This window comes from Carcharodon carcharias, chromosome 11 (genome assembly GCF_017639515.1).
Source record: "Carcharodon carcharias isolate sCarCar2 chromosome 11, sCarCar2.pri, whole genome shotgun sequence".
NCBI lineage: Eukaryota > Metazoa > Chordata > Chondrichthyes > Lamniformes > Lamnidae > Carcharodon > Carcharodon carcharias.
In genome coordinates this window covers 70,302,933-70,327,401 of record NC_054477.1, presented here as the reverse complement: position 1 = coordinate 70,327,401, position 24,469 = coordinate 70,302,933, and the positions used below count along the sequence as shown (strand labels likewise).

Here is a 24,469-nt window from a genome sequence, read left to right as displayed (position 1 = left end):
GCAAGTGGGAGAAAGGTGTGTTTATTTTTGAGTGGGCAAACTGGATTATTCAACATTTATTGTGGCAGAGCAGCAAAATGGATTGTTTATATGAAGGGACTTTAAAAAAAAAGTTGGAAAATTTAATTCTAGCAATTCCTTTGTTAAAGGATAGGCCAAATGTTATTCATTTCACTAAAATGAAAATTTGGAAATAGGAAGTTAATTCTAAAATCTCTAGATATTGTAAGAAACCCCCTTAGAATCATGTCCTCAATGATTTTCTAAAAAGACTTAAGTTGCCACTAATGCTTACAACATTAATCATGCATGCCTAGTTCTATTAGATTACACAGCACCATATTGGCAAAAAAACTGTTCATATTGTTAGGAGTGGTCAGTAATTTAGTTTTGACAAAAGCTGTAAACCACATTACTAATTGTCAGGCAAAATAATCGTTCCGCTCTAATCCGACCTAAGATACAAATAGAGCAGAAACCTAGTACCTGCTATACATCTTTATACAATGAGAAATAAAAGAAACCTGGAAAAGAACCATAATAATTCAATAAGGTGTACAGATTAACACTCTGAAGTGCAAGCACAAGTTGAATCCATTCTTCGTATTTTTAAATATATGGTATAAAAATATTCACAAATTGTACTCACTGTCAGACTTTCTCCCTGGAGAGCCTGCAGAATAAAGTTACTCACTACTCTGCCATCATTCATATGCATTCGAGGACCAAATGTATTGAATATTCTTGCAACTCGAACTTCTACTCCTTCCTGCAACATGCAGATTAAAAGATTCTGTGCTTTAAAATCAAGGTATTATTAAGGAAATAAGTAAGATTAAAATACTCTGTATAGATTGAACAAAATTAATTAAATCCACATTAGCCTGTTTGGATTAGCTATTAATTAATTTATGGATTATTTCAAAAACTGGACACCAAATAACATCAAACACAGCTGCTGCAAGGAAAATCACATTGGAGAAAAAAAAAATCTATCTGAACAAGTCATGGCAGAGCTGAAGGACATAGTATGACCGAAACTAAAGGGATTATATTCAGTGCAGAATAATTAGATAACGTTAAGCACTCTGAAGCCTGTGAATTCCAATTTCCAATACCTTGCATTATTAGTTTGGACAAGATACCAATGTGGATGTTAGCTAAAATTAACCAAATCCATGCCTCAACCAGCAGTAACAAATTGATTAAGATTTCTGAAGCATAAGAGTTTAAGGATTTTTCCCACCAAAAAGAAGTAAAGCAGCATGAATGATGACGCAGAAAAAAAACAAGAGTTATCTTAAGTGGAAATGGGGGCCACAAGACATCAATGCTTAAAACTGCACATCAGCTCAATCGTATGAGCAAACATCTACAAATTTATATTCCTGGAATCACTGACATTATATGAATATAGTTAGATTATTAATCTAACATCTCTAAATGCTAGTGGCATTTTTTCTGCCAAAGTTCTGTGAACATCAGTGTGAAAGTGAAATTATCTTCAATGATAGTTTTAGAAAACTATGTGGCATAGAATACAAGACAAATAAGTACAAGAGTTTTTTGCAGATGCTTTCCAGGATTAATCTTCAGTGCTTAAAACTTAAACTCTCTCGTAAAAACGTTATTAAAAACTTAACAGTTAAAATAGAACACAGCCTTCTGAAATCAAATAATGAATACCTGGCACCAGGATATCTAACTATATTAAATAAGGGTTGAATCTACTGACATACAAACTAAGAACCTGCAAACTATCAAATCACTCAAAGTGCTATAAATTATTGTTTAAAAAGAAGTTACTGATCTCAAAGTGTACTGCCCAGAGTTCAAAATTTAATAAGCACATTACAACTTAGTTTTCTGGTTAGCTAGCTGTATGTCTGAGGTATGCACTAACCTGCTTCATGTAGGCATAACACATGGTTTCAGCTACTCTTTTTCCCTCATCATAGCAGGCTCTTGGACCAATAGGATTCACATGGCCCCAGTAATCTTCACGTTGTGGGTGCACTTCTGGATCTTTAAATTTTTTTTAAAAGTAGTTTTATAATTTTAAAAAAGCACAATAAATAACCTTAAAACTTCATAACAATTGAGGACTAGGTTCACACATATACCTAATAAGCAACTCTCTGCTGGACCCAAGTAATTGTGAATGATCCAGACACCATCAAGGTAGATGAAGGAGCTACTTGGGTGGACAATAGGCACCATAGTAACTTTACATTTGACTCAGGAAAAAGCACAATCAAGTGATGAGAGGTAGTCCTTTCAACCTGAAGCCCTTAACTAAGCTCAAAGAAATTACCTAGTTAAACCAGAATGCGCACTCAGTAGGGATCATGTAGAGAGTATTGCGCTTACACACAGGCACTTTGTGATTCGTTAACTTAGCATGGACTACTGTGTCACGTCAAATCACATATTGGAAAGTCACATTAGTTTATTTACTAATTTTCTGAAGGAGTCAGCTGTAGAACCTGCTTCACAGCCCAATGTTATTCATTTGACATGGGGGGTCAGCAAAAATGGAACAACTCTGAGGACTATTAGGTTTAAACTTCTGAGAAGAGAGCATCAAGTAAAACACAGGGCAGCAGAAAAGGTGAGCAAAGAACTGACCCATGCCAAGCCAGAATGACGATAGCAATTCGTCGGCCACTGCAGCATCAACTGTGATGCCAGCAGCTGCATTGTCACCTGTTGATCCAGTAGAGAGATTAAAGGCTATCTCTACCCCAAGCATCAGTGATAGCCATCTCTCCCATTACCTTCTTTCATTACGATTAGCACCTAAAAGCAGCTCTGGTTTAGACAGCAGGATTCATGCCCCATACATAGTCATAAAAGGGAAGCAACGGAAAAAGCACACATTTATAATCACTGTTAGGGCAATAACTTAATTAATCGACCCATTTCCACTTTGCTCTGAGAATTCATTTTTAATGGGACAGGTTTTTGCAGATGAATGGATGGTCTGAAGTAGAGAATAACAGGGGGCTTACTGCCTGAAGAGTCATTTCACTGGGAATGAACATGCAGCAATGTTTCTGCTGGGGCAGCTATGACATTTAATTAAATTCTCAGATTCAGCTTCCTGGATGCAGCTCTGGTTCACTGTTATTGGTTTCCTCAGGCAACCTTCCCCCTTCCACTTACTGATTGGTGACTCTTCTGAAAGTAAACCTGTGTAGCACTGAAAATTTTGAAGACTTTTGGGAGGAGTTGTATAACAGGATATGCTCAGCAGAATCTTTATATCAGTTTGCTATTAATCAGATCTATTTTAATCCTTAAGGCATGTGCCTCACTGTTGACGTAAGTTGCAGTTAATTGGCTTTATACTGACAGCTGAACCACGGCTCAAGGTGGTATCATTGGTCCAAAAGATCGATCCATTTTTATCTTGATTTTCTGTTAAATAATGCTGGGAATATAGGCTGGCATAATATAAATGCTTTGAGACAATTCTCAGATATCTGGCATCCACCGTCACATACAATTTACAAGTTGATTGAATGTAATTCCCTATTTATAAAAGCTATTCCATGAATGAAAGATGGCAGCAAGTCTTCACAGGTCCAATGATTTCCTGCACAAATTTTAGGATGTCTGGGTTTCCAAGAGTGCAAAGTATTGGCAAAAAGCATTTGGAAAAGAGAAATTGTTTAGTCTGGTAAACAAGACTTCAGGTGTTTGCAGCACAGCACTGCAGATTTACTGCTTGAAAACAGGTAGTTGCATTGAAGTTCAAAGCAATGGTTACTTTTGTAGCTATTGGAAGAACAGTGCCAGTTCAAATGAAGTTTGCAGGTCAGACTGTAGAAGATAAGACAGGTCTGTGAATGCATCCTTGGCAGAGGAGGCTGATGACCTCAGACACGCCCAAGAAACTGCCAGAATTGAGGGAGACATTTCCTTGGGCAGCAGTGGCTTGGGGTACATTACCTCAAATTTAAGTGGATCTGCTTTAGCACATTTTTTTAGAATACCTACTCTTTTAATTTCCATATGGCAAGAGGAATTACCAAAGAAATGCCCATCATCGCTGTTTATAGTGTGCAAATCAAAAGCTATACTCCACATAGTGGTAAAGTAAGGAGGTGACAAAGGAAAGGAAAAAACCTAAAAAAAAAACTAAAATAGAGATAAAAAAGGACAAAGAAAACATAAAAGGCCAAATGAAAGCAACAACCTGCCTAGAAAGAGTAAATTGCTTTTTTGTCTCTAATAAGGTCGAACTAGAATCATGAGATGCCACTGACAGCAGCACAGCCCATTGGGGAAACAATCTGTATAATCCTGGCTACGAGTAAGTACAAGGCCTACTTCAGGGATTTTCTGCCTGTGATGTCTTTGACATTTTCTCATTCTGAATTTTATGATGTAAATACGGAGAATGGTCATGTATTTAAAATGTCAAGTTTGACAATATTTTTTCTTCTTAGCTTCCTTTACCACGCCAATCTAATACTCAAGGAAAAAACTCAAAAGTCTATAGTACTCCCAGAGATTTCTGTTGTTTTTGCAAGCTATCTTTAAGCAGACAAGTCAGGAAACTTAATATCTTTGACAAGAAAATAAGTCTTTGGACCAACAGGCCAAAAGCAGAGCACTGTTTTGGACAAAAGTACCTCTCACGAGAGAGTGAGTAGCAAGGAGATTGATGCCAATAGCAAATAAAAGTGAAAAAGGACACTAAGGGCAGGGTTTTCGGGTTGTCGGGCAGGTGGGTCCAGGAGCGGCCAGGAAATGGTCCGCCGCCCAGAATTGGTCTCCGACCGCGATTTCACGCTGGCTGCCCAATTAATGGTTAGCCAGCGTGAAAGGCGCACTGAGAACCTAATTGCTGCTAGGGTGGGGGTGGGGGTGGGAGGAGTGCGAACGCAAAAGTCTGCACAAGCGCAGGGTGATGCACACTGAAAGCTCCCTGAAGGCAGGGAGCTACCTCAGGGAGCTGAACAATTTTAAAATCAAAAATAAAGATTTTTAAAGTCTGAAAAAAATGTCCCGACATGGGACTCACTCACACAACATAAACATAATAAAAATTCTGCTCAAAAATTTATATTTATTTTTTATTTAATTGTGGAAACCTTATCCTGCCCGTGGATGAGGTTTCCTAAAAAATCAAAAGGCCGCCTGGCCGATTCGCCCACCTGTCAAATGTAAGATGGGGCGGGCCACGAAAAATAGTTTTTAATCAATACGTTAATGGCCTTAATAGGCCTAATTGTTGGTGGGCGCACCGCCGACTCTCACACGTGCTCGCTGACCGAAATATCACGCAATTATGTCAGGAGGCTCACCCAATGTCATCGTGCATTATTTTATGCTCGATTAGGTTGGGAGGGCAGAGGCGCAAGGGATGTAAAATCCTGCCCTAAATGTGGGAGGTGGTCATGTTAATTCCAACACATGACATCCTGAATGGAAACTGCTAATTTGCTATCTCCATTCATGTCATAGGGAGGTGCAAAGTTCGACAGAAAATTTCCACTTATAGACTTCCTCTTACCAACAAACCTAATGCACAAAGCAGGGTAAAACGAGGGGACTGAGGGGCATTAACAGCATATAGGTTTTTTTAAATATTTAGGATTACTAGACAATTCAGAACAATTAAGTTCTCCTTTACGATTAAAATATTATTGGATAAGTATATCCATGATGCATGACGTGGTATTCTGATAATTCTGATCATCCATTACATGATGACGGACAAAAGCCTGATACTGTAGAATGTAACTAAATATATATTTCACATAAAAAGGTATAGATTACTGTGGTTATGAAGACAGGCAGTGAAAGAGCAAGCATAAATTGGCCCTTACCTCCATATACCTCAGAGGTGGAAGCTAACAGGAGGCGTGCACCAACACGTTTTGCTAATCCTATGAAAAAACAAAAACTATTTATTTATTTAAATAATTGCTAAGTGAAATAAAACGAAGAGAACACTTTTTATTTTACAAGTATATTTGTTGAGAAATTGGGAAAGGGCGACATAGCGGGCCTAATTGGATAGCTGTATCAAAGAATTGGCACAGGCATGATGGGGCAAATGACCTCTTTCTGCACTGTAAGAAATTATGACTAATACAGGAAGTCACTACAGATTTTGATTTGAAACAGTTCATTTTACAGATTAAGATCAAATGGATGACATTAGCATTAAAAATGGATTTTAAGAATTAAAATATATATTTGTTTTTCCTTGCCAATTTCCCCCTCTCCACCTTTTCTGTAGGCATTAAGTTGTTATGGAGTGCAGCTCCATAGGTGGTTGTTGTCTAAACAGTTGAACTTTAAATGTCATGGTGAGCTTTGACAGAGAGTTGGCAGGTTACTTGATAGTGGTGCATCAGAGCTGAGTTTCGGCCTGCCTGTTGTCTACAAACTGCTTTCTGAACAGAGGATCCTGGAAGAACCCTAATTCAAGGCTCTATGTCAACTGCAAAACTCCTACTGCCATCGTGGCTAAAATCAGTTTATTAGTTGAAAGAGGAGAACAAATCTTGACCTTTTACGTTTACGACGCAGCTTATTAGACAAACTGGCTCAGCCACAGGAGGATATTATCACAACGTCATAAAATGTGTCACATCTTAATGTATAGTTCTTCTATGTAGAAAATGAAGGTTTAGTGCCAAGTGGACAATTGTACACTGACATCAACCTATTTTAACATTTGGCCAAATGCAACACAGTCATTTTACACAATTTGATTTAATTAAATGGAGTAATAAATCAATCTATTCCTAAAAAAATCCAAATTGTTTAAGAACATAGTTGCAAATATCTAGTTAATGTTAATATTTTAGAGGTAATATTTAATCCTGGGAAGAGGATTGCTGTAAAGGTAAGGTAATTAAAATGCAGGGCTTTAGGGATTGCCAAAACACCTACAAAAAAAAGGGCAGATCAAAAGACTACCCGTGTTTGTTGAGGAGAGTCAAAAGGGATAGGGCAATAAAACAGCTGATGGACTTACTTAGCTGGAGAACTGCAAGTGTGATATCCACACTACTTGCAATAATGGCAATCCAGGGAGATGTTTTTGTTTTGAGACTTGCAGCTGAATTTAGTAAACGTTAAATGGTTATAAAACCCATTTACTTCATCAGATCAAAAAATAAACTGTAAATGAGGGATAATTAACTTAAAGGTCAGTTTGAGGATAGCCCAGAGTAGGCTACTTTGTCATGGAGATGGGTGGAACTTAGGAAGAAACTCTGGTTTTAATTTATCTGGGTGTATGCTGGGAAAGGTTTTTTGTTGCTGTTTAGACCTCATGGGCAGAAATTTTTACGCGCCCGACTCGTTTGAGCATGAAAAGACACGCATGAATGTCGGCCAAGCATGCCGATGTCAACACACAATTGCGTGATAGTTCGGTCAGCAGGCGTGTGCCAGAGCCGGCAGCACACCCGCTGACAATTAAAAGGCCTGTTAAGGCCATCAATTAAATTAAATTTTTCGCTGCCCGTTCAACCTAACAGTTGGTGGGCAGGCGAAAAGGCCAAGTGGCCTTTGCATTTTTTTTGGAAACCTCATCCACAGACGGGGTGAAGTTTCCAAAAGCAAATAAAAATAAAATAAAAATTTTAATTTTTAAGCATGCATGATGTTTTTGCTCGGACCACTCGCCCTCCCCACCCCCATACACAAGCAGCGCTCAGCGCTGCTGCTCACGTTTCATGTTGGGCGGGCCTTAATTGGTCTGCCAGCGTGAAATGATGGTCCAGTGCTGATCATGGGCAACGGTTGGCTTCCCGACTGCCCCCGCCGAGCACCCCAGTCACACACAAAATTCTGCCCCATGTGGTTTGTAGCTCACAGAGAAATTAGCCAAAATAAGTGACAGTGAGATAGACCTGCGCTGCAAACAGAGTAAACACTACTTCATTGAGCGGGTGAAAGGAGGCTGAGACTTAATGCCATTTTGAATCTAATGAGGAAAGCTTGTCTATTTTGAAGTTAGTGGGAGAATCTACAATGGGGCTTAGTGTCTTTTTTACTGCAAAAGAAAGTAACCAGCAGATTATCTTGTCAGTATTGGAAAAGTAACCAGAACAAGAAACTGAGGCCTCCCCAGTCAAGAGAGGATAAATAGTAGCTTTACCTCTGGGAATAGCTGGGACTGAGTAAAATTTTCCAGAGGACTTTGGCATACTTATGGGTGGTCCCTACATAAGTAAATAACTTTAAGATCAATACGTCTTATAATAGAATTCTTGGAGGAAGAAGGAAGTAAATGTGACTGTATAACATATATAGTTACAAAAGAATACTGTTAAGTGAATAGTGCTTGTTTTATTTAAGTATTTTATATAGGATAAAGTTGGCTTTGTTAGAAAGAAAGTGAAAAGCTGTGGTGTAATTCTCTTGGTTAAAACAAGATGTACAGACTTCTATTTAAATGTTAACAGTCCCTAACTGGATCGTAACAAAATAAGAAATAGGTTCAGGAGTAGGTCAAATGGTCATCAAGCCTGCTCTGCTGTTATTTTTTTTTACTCATTTACAGGATATGGGCGTCGCTGGTGAGGCCAGCATTTATTGCCCATCCCTAGTTGCCCTCAAGGTGGTGGTGGTGAGCTGCCTTCTTGAACCGCTGCAGTCCCTGTGGTGTAGGTACACCAACAGTACTGTTAGGGAGGGAGTTCCAGGATTTTGACCCAGCAACAATGAATAAACAGCGACATATTTCCAAGTCAGGCTCGTGAGCAGTTTGGAGGGGAATTTGCAGGTAGTGGTGTTCCCATGTATCTGCTGCCTTTGTCCTTCTAGATGGCAGCAGTCGTGGCTTTGGAAGGTGCTGCCTAAGGAGCCTTGGCGAGTTTCTGCAGTGCATCTTGTAGATGGTACACACTGCTGCCACTGTTGGTCGGTGGTGGAGGGAGTGAATGTTTGTGCAAGGGGTGCCAATCAAGCCAGCTGCTTTGTCCTGGATGGTGTCAAGCTTCTCCAGTGTTGTTGGAGCTGCACTCATCCAGGTAAGTGGACAGTATTCTATCACACTCCTGACTTGTGCTTTGTAGATGGTGGACAGGCTTTGGGGAGTCAGGAGATGAGATACTCACCACAGGATTACTAACCTCTGACCTGCTCTTGTAGCCATAGTATTTAAATAGTGGCTACAAGGTCAGGTCAGGTGTGATCATAGTTGGTCTTCTGCCTCAGTTCCACTTTCCCACCCGTTTCCCATATCCTTGATTCCCTGAGGTTAAAAATCTATCAAAGCCTTAAATACACCCAACTACGGTGCGTCTACAACCCTCTGGAGTAAAGAAAGCTAATATGCGAGAAATGGGTTCCAGTTCAGGGGGCACTGGCACCAATACTGCGGCAAGTGGGAGCTGTACCGATGGGATAGTCTACACCTAAACCGTGCTGGAACAAGTGTTTTTGCGAATTGCATAGCTAGGGGAGTAAAGAGGGCTTTAAACTAACAAGAGCGGTGAGGGATCAAGCCTGAGTAAATGTAACAAATCAAAGAGTAGAGTCAAGCATGAGAGCAAAATAGTGATATGGGAAATGAGGGTCAGAAAATGGCAGGAAGGGAGAGAGAGAAAAAAAACCTAAGAATACACCAACAGTCAAGACTAGATGTTACAAAGTTAACAAAAAGACCCTGTATCTGAATGCACGAGGCATTCATAACGAAGTAAATAAATTGATAGCGCACACTGAAGTAAATATGAGCTGATAGCAATTACGGAGATGTGGCTGCAGGACAACAAGGACTGGGTCCTGAATATTGAGGGGTACATGACATTCAAGAAGAATAGGAAGCTATGCATTGTTGGAGGGGTAATACTGTTAATCAAAGATGGCATTGATGCAATGGCATTAGAGATGCAATAGAGATGGCGTTGGTTCAGGAGGTCAGGATGTAGAATCGGTTTGGGTGAAGATGAGGAATAGTAGGGAAAAAAAGTCACTAGTGGGAGTGGTCTACAGGCCCCCTAACAGTAATCACAATATAGGACGAAATATTCAAGAAGAAATAGTGGGTGCTTGTGATAACGGGGCGGCAATAATCATGGGTGATTTTAATCTACATATAAACTGGAAAAATCAGATTGGCAATAGGAGTTCTTAGAAAGTTTTTGAGATAGTTTCATATAGCAGAATGTTCAGGGACCAACCAGAGAGCAGGTTATATTAGACTTGGTATTCTGTAATGTGACAGAATTAATTAATGACCTCAGAGTAAAGGCCCCCCAAGGTAGCAGCAGCCACAATATGATTGAATTTTATATCCAGTTTGAAAGGAAGAAGAGTGGGTCTAAGGCCAGAATCTTAAATTTAAATAAGGGCAACTATGTGGGCATGAAAGCTGAGCTAGCTTAAGCAAATTGGGATACCAGGCTAGAGGATAGATCAATAGAGAAGCAGTGGCAGACATTTAAGGGGATATTTCAGAATATATATTAGTATATTCCTACTAAAAAGGAAAATTCTAAGGGGAGGACCCACCATCTGTGGTTAACTAAAGAATTTAAAGAAAGCATCAAACGTAAGGATAAAGCATATAACTGTGCAAAGATGAGTGGCAGGCCAGATGATTGGTCAGAATATGAAGAATGGCAGAGAATGGCTAAAAGGTTAATCGGGGAAAGAAATCAAAGTATGAGAGGAAGCTAGATAGAAATGTAAAAATGGACAGCAAGAGAGTCTACAGCTATTTAAAAAGGAGAAGAGTAAGCAAAGGGAGTGTTGGTCCTCTACAGAGTGACAGTGGGGAGTTAATAGTAAGATAGGAAGGAAATATGGAAGAAATTAACAAATATTTTGCTTCTGTGTTCACTACAGAGGATACAAAAAAACATTCCAGTAATAGCTGTAAATCAGGAGTGGATTGGCATAGAGGAGCTTGATAAAATTGCAATCACTAGGGAAGTAGTACTGAGCAAACTAACAGAGCTGTGGACTGACAAGTCTTTGGGTCTCAAAAAAAGCGGTTGAGGTAGAAGATGAGGTGGTGTTAATTTTCCAAAATTCCCTAGATTCTGGAAAGGTTCCATCAGACTGGAAAGCAGCAAATGTAACCCCTCCATTCAAGAAGGGAGGGAGGCAGAAAACAGGAAACTATAGGCCAGTTAGCTTGATGTCTGTCATGGGGAAGTTGTTAAAATTGATCATTAAGGAGGTTATAGCTGGGTAGTTAGAGAAACTCAAGGTAATTGGGAAGAGTTAGCATGGTTTTGTGAAAGGCAAATCATGTTTAACCAATTTATTGGAGTTTTTGAGGGAGTAATAATGCATAAAGGGGAGCTTGGAAACATACTGTACTTGGGTTTCCAGAAAACATTTGATTAGGTGCCAAATCGAAGGTTTATCGTACAAAATGAAAGCTCATTGTGCAGGGGGTAACATATTGGCATGGATAGAAGATTAGCAGACTGGCAGAAAACAGAGAGTATACATAAACAGGTCTTATTCTGATCGGCAGGATGTGACGATTAAGACCATAAGACATAGGAGCAGAAATTAGGCCAGTTGGCCCATCAAGTCTGCTCCGCCATTCAATCATGGCTGATAAGTTTCTCAACCCCATTCTGCTGCCTTCTCCCCGTAACCTTTGATCCCCTTGATTAAAGTCTCACAGGGGTCTGTGCTGGGGCCTCAACTTTTTACAATTTACATCAATGACAGATGAGGGGAGCTATGGCATGGCAGCTAAATTTGCAGATGACACAAAGATAGGTAGCAAATTATGTCATGAAGAGGACATAAGGAGGTTGTAGATGGATTTAGATAGGTTGAGTGAGTGGGCAAAGATCTGGCAAATGGAGTTTAAAGTGGGAAAATATACAGTTGTTCATTTTGGCAGGAAGAGTAAAATAGCAGAGTATTACTTAAAACGAGAACAACTGCAGAATTCTGAGGTGCAGAGGGATCCAGGTGTTCTAATGCACGAGTCTAAAAAGTTAATAAGCAGGTACAGCAAGTAATTAAGCCGGCTAATGGAATGTTATCCTTTATGAGGCGAGGAATTGAACATAAAAGTAAGGATGTTATGTTTCAGTTATACAGGGCATTGGTGAGGCCACATCTCTAATAGTGTGTGCAGTTTTGGTCTCCTTATTTAAGGAAGGCGTAAATACATTGAAGGCAGTTCAAAGGTTTACCGGATTGATACCTGAAATTCACAAGAGTGTGAGGGTTGACTTGATTGAAGTATATAAGATCCTGAACAGTAATGGCAAGGTGGACGCAGAAATGATGTTTCCTCTTGTGCGTGAGTCCAAAACTAGGGGGTACTGTTTTAAAATTAGTGACACTTTTTTAGGACAGATGAGGAGAAATTTTTTCTATGAGGGTTGTGCAGCTTTGGAACTCTGTCTCCAAAGGCGGTGGAAGCGGAGTCATTGAATATTTTTAAGGGAGAGGTGGTTAGATTCTTGTCAGGCAAGGGAATCAAAGGTTATCGGGGGTAGATGGAAATGTGGAATTCAAGCAGATCAGCCATGATCTTATTGAATGGCGGAGCAGGTTTGAGGGGCTGAATGGCCTAATTCCGCTCCTATTTCGTATGTTCATATGAAAACATTCTCATCCTAGAAACCAATCTAGCGAACCTGCACTGTACCTCCTCTAAGGCGAGTATATCCTTTCTTAGATATGGACACCAAAACTGTGCACAGTACTCCAGGTGTTGTCTCACCAATGCCTTACACAACTGCAGTAAAACTTTCTTGTTCTGGTACTCTAGTCCCTTGCAATAAAGGCAAAAATGTCATTTGCCTTCGTAATTGCTTGATGCACCTGCATGATTACTTTGTGTTCCTTCTATGAGTGCACACCAGTCCCTCTGAACATCAACATTTATAAGTTTCATGCCTTTGAAAAAAAATATTTTTCTATTCTTATTATTAATGTGAATAGCCTCACGTTTCCCCACATCATACTCCATCTGTGACCTTTTTGCCCACTCACCTAACCAGTTTATATCTCAATGCTGCCTCTTTGTGTTCACCTCAGAGCTTACATTTCTCACCTAACTTTGAACTGTCAACAAGCTTGGATACATTACTCTTGGTCTCTTCCTCCAAGTCATTGACATAGATTGTAAATAGCTGAGGCCTAAGGATTGATCCTTGCGGCACTCCACTGGTTACAGAGCATCAGTTTGATAATGCCCCATTTATTCCTACTTTCTGCTTCCTGTTCATTAACCAATCCGCCATCCATGCTAAAAAATACCCCCAACTCTATGGCCAGAATCTTCCTTTCGGCGTGTGGGGCCCGCCCCCGCACACCGATGCATAAAATGACATGTGTCCTGGCCCCAACTCTCCCTCCTCCCTCTGCCTGCACAGGTAGCACTGAGCGCCTCCAGGTGGTGTGCGTCACGCTGGGCGGGCCTTAATTGGCCTGCCCACATAAAATGGCTGCGCGCCCACCTGTGCCCAGCCCACCCAACGGAAAAATTCTCCCCTATGAGCCCCTATCGTGCGTATTAACATTGTGTAGAACCTTATCCAATGTCACTCGGAAATCCAAGTATACTATATCTACTGCTGCTTCTCTACTTATCCTGCTAGCTAGATCTTTAAAAAACTTCAATAAATTTATCAAGCATGATTTCCCTTTTGTAAAACCATGCTGACTCTTGGTGGGATTTTCCGGCCCCACCGGGATCATCTGGTCCCACTTAAAGTCAATGGGCTTTTGGCTGGGCCGCTGACTCTGATTCTCCTGCAGTGGGTCCCGCCATGTTGTGGCTGGAAAATCCCAGCCTCTGTTTAAGTGCATTGTTAAGACTTCCTTGATAATAGATTCCACATTTTCCAGATGACTGATGTCAGGTTAACTGGCCTGTAGGGCTTCAATTTTCCTGGCCCCAAGGTAGCATGTTTGGAGGCTGGAGTGGGGGTGGAGAATTAGCAGAAATAGCAGCCACCCCGTCAGGTCTGCTCCTCACTCACTCTCGACATTGGGAATGTTTCCCAGTAGCAGGCAGGGAGATGGATCAGCTGTACGTTGAATGGAGGACAGCCAACTTGCATGATCAAGGCCCCAATTAGGGGAAATTTAGAGTCCACAGGCATTTTTCCAGTGGCAGAGTACCATCAGGCTTTGTGCAGAGGCTACCATCTTAATAGAGACAGCCTCTCTGGAGCAGCCAGGGGGACCTTGGGAGCCAGAGGCTTTATGCCCTAAAGAGGGTCGTGGGCAGAAATCAGCCCCCTTAGCCCCAATGAGCCATCCCCTCCAATCCAAGGGGCCTGCCTGTTTGATGCTTCTGAAATTTTCTTTTAAACTTACCCCTCCATTTTGAGGCACCCTCTCAATTCCTGACCTATCTCAGCAGGGCCCACCTCTGAGACTTCAGAGCTGCCAGCAATTAGCAGCCCGTCCACCATCTTTAATAGGACCATGAGCTTAGAGGAGACCAATTAAGAGGCCTTATCCTGGAAAATAACTCCACCGGTTTGGTTGACAACTAGTGTGGGCTCCCAACCCCACTTGGTCCGCTGGAGTCCTAAAGGATACAGGGAAAATCCTGCTCATAGTTCCCTGTTCTCATCTCTCTCTCTCCCCTTCATTAAATAGCGGTGTTACATTTGCTAACTTCTAGAATGTAGGAAAGCCACTATCTCTGCAGTTATCTTATTTAGAACTCTAGAATGTAGGCCATTAGGTCCTGGGATTTGGTAAACACAAAATATTAACTTTATTTTAATGCTTGAGCAATAAAAGCGACGGAAAACCCAAATAAAACTCTTACCTAACATGTTTAATGTCCCAATAGTATTTGTCTTCAGTGTCTTGATTGGGTTATACATATAATTTGGAGGAGATGCTGGTGAAGCCAGGTGATAAATCTGATCCACTATTTGAATAAAAGGAGAAACCGATTCATTACATAGTAAACTCATGTACATATCTAATTCTCATCTAAAAAAAATCTAATCTGATATTGCATTTTGATCATGTGATCCTTTCCCTAATCATAAGATCAATTTCTCAACTGCATGGTAACTTTTCCAATTGAAAGGATGAAGAAATCTGAGCAGCATCTGGTTGGAAATAGAATCAAATGATGCTCTTTTAAATGAGATTAACCATCTTCAAGTATAAAAACAGTTTGTCTAACATTCTCCTCATTTCAATCACAGTAAAACATAAGAATACCAATGTGATGTAGATATTACATTGAGCTTTTGAGGGTCTACATTTTCACAATGTGTCATGGCTCTGCAGCACCAAATGTTATTATCTTGACTTAGATGATTAAGATAGGGTCATAAATTCTTGGTGAAACCATATAAATCATTCTACGTAGCTGCCTTATAGAGTTTTAGAGAAATAATTACTTGTATTTATGTAGCTCCTATGTCAAAAAGTGACAAAGCACTTCACTCATAATTACTTTTGAACTGCAGTGAAACTGCTTCATCGGAAAACACAGTAATTCTGAGCAAACAAACATCCCACAAATGTCACTGAAATGAATGATCAGCCAATTAATATTTTGATGGAACTGATTGAGGGGGGAATGATAGCTAAGACAATGGAAGAACTTCCCCCTCTTCAAATAACGCCACAGAATCATTAACACCCCCCTCCAAACCAGTGGAACAGGAACATGGAGTATCAGATTGAAGTTTTGTCATAAGAATGGGCACCCCTGTTGGCGGGGTGGGGTGTGAGGGTCTAAGAACTGCTTTACCCATTTGCTGGCAAATTTATCACTGATATTACTGCAATAAGGCTGGCAAAATAACTTCAGATTACATGAACATGAAACTGACATGAGCTTGTAGTATCAAATTTCAAAAACCATGAGCCTTTCTGAGCACTAGCCTATGGTGTTCAGTACTCAATCAGATGGGATCTCCATATAGATTATTTATTTTTTAAGTCTTTTGTTTTTACTTTTGTGTCTATCATTCAAGGTGAAAGTCTTCTATACTATGCCAATTCTTATAATTTCTGTCAAGGTCACAATGGAAGTGTTCAGAGTTTCAACACATTCAAAAGTTCCAAACAAAATTAATTTTTTTGTCATTTCCCCCAATATTTGCTACTTAGCAACTACTGCACATTTAGATGATCATCTTCTCGATATTCTTGGACAAACTGAAAAGTTAAGTAAAAGCAAAAATAGTGCAGATGCTGGAAATTTGAAATAACTGAGCATTTTGTTTTTAATTTCAGAAGTTTTGAATTGTTGTACGGAATACAAGGATCCGTTATCAGTTACCTAAATCCCAGATGTACTGCTTCAAGCCACAACCCTACTTGATGTACAGTTTATAGAATTCAGCACTTGTGCACTAGAGTTCTACCCAATTTCTTGTCTTGTGATTTCAGTCCAGGGGCTTCATATGCAAGTTGATGTTGTCTCCTGCCTTCTCTTCTCCCCATGCCAAATGCTTATTTTCTTGATCCTACTCATCAGTTACCTCCCAATTCTCAGCCAAACTGTCTCAAGAACAAACTTGCTGCTATTCTCCACTGACTTCCTTGCCTGTCACCAGTCCAGGGCTTCTTTCTACTCTAATCCTCCACTGCAGCCACAGCTGTCTCAAAGCAGCAATCTATAGTGCACTTTCATTGATGCCTGCCCAACCAGCTCCCCTCAGAAGAAAATAGTCTAATCTACTGCAATTTGCTCTCCTCCTCCTGTAACCCACCACCAATCACATTTTGGGAGGTCTCCCACATTTCACTGGTCCTCAAAACATCAATTTCCTTGGGAATAAAATTCTAATTGTCCATAAAACCATTAAATCCAAGGGGTGCACAACTGATCATCAGATCTGGCTGAATCACAAAATCTCCAATGCTCACTCTCCTTTCCCCAAATCACCAACTACTCCAGGATCATCCTGGAGAGCAAAGATAACTCCTGGTGCCTTTTTACCTCTACCAACTGCTTTGATAATTTCTTCTTTCCCACCACTCCATTCCCACGAATAAGCTCATGAATGTATTAGCCAGCAAGATAGAAAGCCTTCCACTAGGTCTATAGCTTCTCACTTTCTCTTGACCATTGATCCAAACCTTCCCCTCTGCCATCCGGTCCTCTCTTCTACCTCCACTCATGGATCAGGATTCTCCCACCGGCAAGCAGGGGTGGGGCCCACTCGCCAACGCATAAAATGACGTGCGGTGATGTTGGGCACCGCGCCCCATTTAAATTTTCAGATAGGCAGGGGCTCAGCAAAATCAGCTGTGCACCCGCCGACCTGTCAATGTCCAATTGAGGCCATTGACAAAGTCATTAAACTAATTAATGGACCTGTCCATTCAATCTTAAGGTTGGCGGGCAGGCTGGGAGCCCCGGCGGGAATTAGAAAAAGCCTGAAACCTCATCCACAGGCGGGATGAGGTTTCAAGTAGGTTTTTAAAAATTGAATTAAAGTATTTTTAAAAATTATGGACATGTCCCAACTCATGTGACAGTGTCACATGAGGAGACATGTCAGGGAATTTTAATTTTTCTATTTTTAATACATTTTAATGTAGCACTGATCTCCCTGAGACAGCACCTTGCATCAGACAGAGCTTCCTGGTGGACGTCATGCTGGGTGGGCCTTAATTGGCCTGCCCATGTAAAATGGGGGCGCTGATTGGAGGCGCGCATCCGCTCTTCAACTGAATTCTGCCCATGATCTCAGCAAGTTCCACTAAACTGCTGGCCAGACAGCATTCCTGTAAATGGTCCCTCTTTTCAGGAATTCTCCCCCTTCCTTCAAAAACCATCATCATCAATCCCTTACCAAAATACTCAACTTTTATTCCTCTGCCTTAACAAGCCACCACCCCAATCAAAGGTCCATTTCCTCTCCAGAACCCTAAAACATAGTCATTGCCCATATCTTCTGGAACTCTGAATTCCTCCCCAATTATTTTTCATTGCTTCTGAAGCACTTCATTAAATGCAAATAGATGCAAGTTCTTGCTATCCGATCAATTCTTTTCAATTAATAGGGCCAGTATGGCAGACTGCAATAAGTTTTAAATTCTTACTTTAGAGCATATAAATGCTGCGACAATACTAAAATCCTATGGTTTAGTATGCTTTGATAAATTTTATAGAAGGTTGAGAAAATGCACACACTCCATGTTGACTTTCTACAGAAGTGCTATTTTATTCCATACATTTGTTCTCTGCCATATCGTTCCATTATTGAGTGTTCCCTAGGTCAAAAATCATTTTTAGAATAACTTCCAGCACCTGCCCCAGGCAAACTGCAGCTGTGTAGACTGGCTTTAACTGGTGATTGCCTCTCATGGGATATTGTGCCTCTTGCTCAGGCATGCAGTCACTTACCAGCACATTTAATGCTGAGTGCACACTGCAACCACTTAAATGAGCAGGCAGAAGTTTGGTGTGTTGCCTGCATCAGAAGCAAATGGCGTAGGTTAATATCACTTCATGACCCCCACGCCTGTTTTCAGGCCCTGTCCAATTTTGCCAAAATGTATGCGTTCATCACTTTTGATCCCGTTTGGGTTCTTAGCACAGATGCTTCAAAATAATTTTTTTGGCATGGCTGTGCATATGGGGTAACTTAACAAGGCCAACTCGTGCTTGGCCTGAGTGGGAACTTCCAGGCTGCTGTGTAGCTGCTTAGAGCAAACATTGGTGCAAATATGAAAGTATTCGATAGTGACAAGATAAACTGTGAAAGCTAATAAATAGGAATATGGGTTACTTAAGGCATTGAGTTCAAAAACAGGTTATGCTAATCCTTCTTAAAACATTGATTAAGTCTTAGCTACAGTGCTGTGGCCAATTCTGGGCATTACACTTTTAAGTAGGTTATCAAGGTTTTAGAGAGGGTGCAGAGATGATTTACCAGAATGGTACCAGGGTTGAAGGACTTTAGTTACATGGATGGGCTAAGGAACTGAGGGTTGTTCTACTTGGTGCACAGAAGGTTAAGGGATATTGGGCAGAGGTGTTCAAAATCAGAAGGGTTTTGACAGAGTTAAGGAGACTTGTCTCCAATTTCCTGTATGTCAGCCATGGTTCAGTTGGTAACACTCTGTCCAAAGTCAGAAGGTTGAGAGTTCAAGTCCCACTCCAGGATTTAAGCACAAAAATTACAGCTGACAGTCCAGTGCAGTACTAAGGGAGCACTGCACTGTCAATGTGCTACCTTTCAGATGGGACATTAAACCGAGGCCTCACCCATCTGCGCATAAAAGATCCCCCCTGTCACTATTTCAAAGAAGAATAAGGGAGTTAGGTCTGATGTCTTGCCCAATACATTCTCTCAACCAACATCACAAAAACATGTCATCACAATGCTGTTTGTGGGGGCATACTGTGTGCTAATTAGCTACTGCATTTCCTACATTACAACAGTGAACACACCTAATTAACTTCAATAACTTCAGACTTAAGCTATATTCTAACTTACCAACCTGTTTTAATTCTGTGCCTGGCATCCAGGTTTTCCATTTTCTTCTCATTCTGCTCAAAATGCTTCACATAGAATGAATTGTCTTGAAAAGCAGTAACCTATGGAGCCATTTTGCATACAAGGTCCCATAAACAGGGATGAATGACTTGTTAATCATAACTCACCTTCAATATATAATGGTTCTACAACATCATGATTGATTAATTCAAAGTTTTCATGCCCAATCCAGTGTTCCACATTCCTTTTCCGGCCCGTGAAAAAGTTGTCAACGACCGTTACTTCATGACCATCCATCATGAGTTTATCAGCAAGATGAGAACCTACAAATCCAGCTCCTCCAGTTATCTACAATAGGAAACAGAAAACCAAACTTAAAAAATCACATTTTATTCAATTTGTTCCTTACTCAACCTGTCCACCACCCCCCACCACCACCCCCCACACCCCCCCACCCCCAACACACACACACACACACACACACACACACACACACACACACACACACACACACACACACACACACACACACACACACACACACACACACACACACACACACACACACACAACCAAAAAGGACGGCATATAGATATTATAGAATACAAACCTGTGAAGTATGTATGAAGAGGAAGAGACTCAATGATCATGGGGATATGTGGGTGTAACAAGAGTACAGAAAGGTACTTTGCCTCCCTGATGCCAGGATAAGGGACATCAATACTGGCAAGTTAGGAAGAAATAGAAGGTGAAAGCAAATGGAGTAATATGAATAGGTCAATGTTTTAAATGAGAAAAGCATTAGGAGTAAAAAAGTAGGGAGCTATATAATAGGGGCTTTGTCATTCTGTGAAAAGGGTTTTGAAAGGTTTAGATAGAGAGCTCAAAGCAATAACAAAATTGTAGTTAAAAAACAAGTATCTTGGAGGGAGTATGCTTGGGGAAATGGTGACTAGAATCTTATTATATTTTTCTCTCTACACAGATTGAAATTAGATAATCAGTATTAAGCTGGAAATTAGCTAACTTCTGTGGCATAAAGAGCCAAGCCTAAAGTAATAGGCATGCGGGGAAGGGGAGGGAAGTTGATCAGCAGTAGGTGGTATTTAAAAGAGATGGATAAAGAACAGACTAATTCAACTCTGACTGCAAGTTTACTGGAAGTAAAGCAGTCTGTTAAAAGCTGGTATTTTGTCAATGGACTGAAAGGCCAGGTCAAAAATTTAGTTTAAAAAAAGAACGTTAATCATAGAAAAAACAATACAAAAGAAATCTGATAAGTATTGGGACATTACAAGAGGAAGAGAAAGAGGTGAAGGCAGGAGAATGAGGGGGGAGTGGGCGGGAGCATGGTAGCGAGGCAATGCCTGACTGACAATTTGTGCTCAAACTTTAATTCCTTTTGGAAACAGGAAAATGCTGGGTAGCCTCCCTGTGGTTTCTGTATGAAGAGGCATATTAATCATTGCTCCTCTATGCATTTGAAACTTTTTCTGGATCTAGCTTTTACATTTTACACTACGGAGCGCCTGGCATAGCAACATCTAGAGTCATAATAGGTGTTGCAGGAACACATGAATACCTTTTTAGTGCATTTTGAAAAGAATTGTGGTAATCCACGTAATGAATTTATTACATAATAGATAAACAGATATATAAGAATGGGAATCCTTACTGTAATGGAACCTACTGCAGGGAACAAAACGCAACTAAACATTGATGCTTCAAAAATATTTAATATCAGTTTTTTCAACAGAAGCCTAGCTTTAAAAAACAACTTTAGTAGCCCAGTCTAGTGAATCAATCAAAACACTCATTATATATCAGTGACATTTGGTCAAGGAATCTGAAGTATGTCATGAGATCTTATACTGTAATTAGCAACAATGAGGTTGATGTTGGTCACATGTCAGACTCAATTTGCCTATATATTTTCTTCCCAATAATATGTACTCACTCTGAATCTGGCCTTTTGACTGATTTCTCAAATCAAACCACTGGTGAATCCTTGTAAAATATTTACTGCCATTGATATCCGAACGATGAACCACTGATCCCCAAGTGAACTGACTGACCAAAACTCAGTTCCAGTGTTCTAACTGCAGCTGGCACTACTCAAAAGCTTCTCAATCACTGCCTCTTGTTACAACCATCAAAACTGGATCCCACCACAAAACCCCATCCAAAACCAATGATGCCTTACTCAACATCTTAGCAATAAGGGGTTTATGTTAAAAAATATGAATATGATTTTAGACAATTTATTGTTGATTGACATTTTATTGTCATTTTTAATTTGGTGATCATATCAATGAATATGGTTCAAAGGCAAGTAAAAGAAGTTGAGGTACAGACCAGCCCCTGCATTCTACACTGGAACGATGCAATTACACAGGTAACAACTCAAAGTACTGACTGAGATACCAAAATATTACAGCCTATGTAAAACTGGATAATTAATTTAATTTCACCTGCTCTCAATTAAGTTATGATTACTCATTAAATGCAGGTTTCTTCACCACCCTCATGATAGGAACTAAGTACTGTTTACACTCCATAAGGAAATTAACTGCTTACTGGAAGCTTATTTCAGTTAGGACAAAAGTGAAATTAAACAAGATTTTTTTAACAGTTACAATCTGTTCTAGTTAATGAGAGTGGTTTCAGGAAACTCAGTTATTCATATTAATGACGTAATGCTCCAGTGCAATTATAAACGCAGTGAACGTTAAGGCATTTACAAAACCACACTCTCAACATGGAAAGCAAGAGCAGAAAAACATTGACTGGTTCAAAACTAACATCGCTGTGACAAAACCCATCATTAAACCCAAGCAATCAACTCTCATGAATTACAAGAGATCTGAGCGAGAAGACTCCGAATGCATTAAGAGCCACTCAAAGTAAAATCCAACCGACTGCTAGACGCTACACCAACAGGTTACAACTTTGCCAGAATATCCAGATGGCTTTCAACACAGTGGATGCTAGCAGCATGTCTGATGTGATCCAAAAGGCAACAGGTCCATCAGCAAAGAAAACAGCTCCAGTGAAAAAGGAAAGGGAGGTCATCACTAATTTTAACAGTTGGAGAGATGGGTTGAACATTACCTTGAGATGTACTCTAGGGAGAAAATGGTCACCAAGGAAGCTCTAGACACCTTAGAGAGCCTGCCTGCCAAGGAAGAGCTGGATATCAAATTCACAGTGGGGGAGCTTAGCATAGCTATTGTCTTGCTTGCCATTGGCAAAGCGCCAGGTGATGATGCTATACCACCTGAATTTGTTAAGCACTGGAAACCAGCAGTCCTGCAGCATCTGCACCAACTCCTCCTCTGTTGAGGGATGGTGCAGTGTCTCAAGATATGCTTGATGCAAAGATTGTGACCCTGTACATCAAGGGTGACTGAAGTGATTGCAACAACCATTGAGGCATCTTCCTGCTGAGCATCATAGGAAAAGCATTTGCCTGTGTTGCTCTTTGTCAGGCTGCAGGTTTTGGCTAAATGCATCTATCCGGAATCGCAGTTTGGTTTCAGGATAGGAAGATCCACAATTGACATGATCTTCTCAGTTTGCTGGCTGCAAGAGAAATGACACGAACAAAGGAGACCACTTTATATTGCCTGATACATAAACAGCATGGAGACAATGAGGCCTAGGTGTGGCAAAGAACAAATGCTCATTTGGAAATTTGGTGCAAGTGGGGATGCTGTGCCGAGGGGAAGGAGATGCTGCTTTTTATACCTTTTTTCAGCCTCCAGCAGTGATGAGTGTGCAAAGGCATTAATTAGTTGAGCAGGTAGGTAATTTGTTGGTGAGTTTTAAGATTTTATCCCTCTAAACTGGGGCGACATAAGTATTGCATTAAATTTATAGCTTAACTTTTAATATAGCTATGGATAACAGTTGAGTGACATTTCTAAACTTGACACCCAATTAGTTAAATAAAACATAATAAAGATGGCTTGGCAGGTGATGTGTTGCAGCTGTAGTGTATGGGAGCTGGTGGACACCAGTATGGTCCAGAGCGACCACATCTGCATTAAGAGACTGCAGCTTGAGGAACTTTGATTCAGAGTTTAAGAGCTGGGGTCAGAGCTTCAGACACTGCAATGTATCTGGGAGGGGGAAGTTATTTACACACTTTGTTCCGGGAGGCAGTCACACCCTTTAGGCTAGGTACTTCTGATTTGGTCCGCAGTCATGGACAGGTGGGTATGACTGTGAGTGAGGCAGGTATGGGGACCCAGAATGGAGGAGCCTCTGCAATTGTCCATCAGATTCGAGGTTCTTGCAGGTTATGTGGATAAGAGCAGGGACTGCAGGGTGGATGAGCAAAACAACAACGGCACCATGGTGCAGGGAACCATTCAAGTGTGGGAAGTAAAAAGGACTGTAGTTATAGCAGGAGACAGTATAGTCAGGAGGGTATATACAGTTCTCTGCAGCTGAGTCTGAGACTCCCAAAAGGTGAAGGGTCAATCTGGTGCCAGGGTTAAAGACATCACCTCAGTTCTGGAGAGTAACTTGAAATGGAAGTGGAAGGAACCAATTATCATAGTGCTCGTGGGTACCATGATAAAGGAACAATGAAGAAAGAGGTTTTGCTGAGGGAGTATGACAGCTAGGGGCTAAATTACTACCTGATCCACGAGCAAATTGGCATAGGGTAAATAAGATCAATGTATGGCTCAAAGATTGGTGTGGGATAAGTTAATTTCAATTCAAATGGTGGCACTGGCACCAGGACTGAGGAAACTGGGAACTGTACCATTGATCTCAGTGCAGTTCAGATGAAGAGAATCCCAATGTTCTGCCAAGCTGTATAAATAGGGTTTTAAAGAGGGATTTAAATTAAATGGTGAGGGTGGGGTGGAGGGTTCACGAGGGGAGATCTGAAAAGTTAGAGAAAGGACAAGGCAATAATGCATAGTAGCGATGTGGGTAGTGGTAACAGGTGTGAGACAGGAAGGGCGGAGGGTAAAAACATAAAAATGCACCAGCAAATACAGTCAGAATAGGGAAAACTGGTTTTAAACGAACAGAGGGAAGGAAGATTCAGGTGA

At 40.7% G+C, this 24,469-nt stretch overlaps 1 protein-coding gene across 2 annotated transcripts in view; it reads right to left on the bottom strand.

Moving 5' to 3' along the window:
- uxs1 (UDP-glucuronate decarboxylase 1) overlaps positions 1 to 24,469 on the bottom strand; it is a 104,170-nt gene that overhangs the window by 36,766 nt on the left and 42,935 nt on the right. For both annotated transcript variants that reach the window (XM_041199756.1, XM_041199757.1), the window contains exons 6-10: positions 19,568 to 19,748; positions 14,750 to 14,854; positions 5,841 to 5,900; positions 1,904 to 2,025; positions 650 to 769 (exon numbers count right to left, since the gene is read on the bottom strand). In XM_041199756.1, the coding sequence (XP_041055690.1) occupies positions 650 to 769; positions 1,904 to 2,025; positions 5,841 to 5,900; positions 14,750 to 14,854; positions 19,568 to 19,748 (588 nt within the window). The remainder of the gene's footprint in view (positions 1 to 649; positions 770 to 1,903; positions 2,026 to 5,840; positions 5,901 to 14,749; positions 14,855 to 19,567; positions 19,749 to 24,469) is intronic.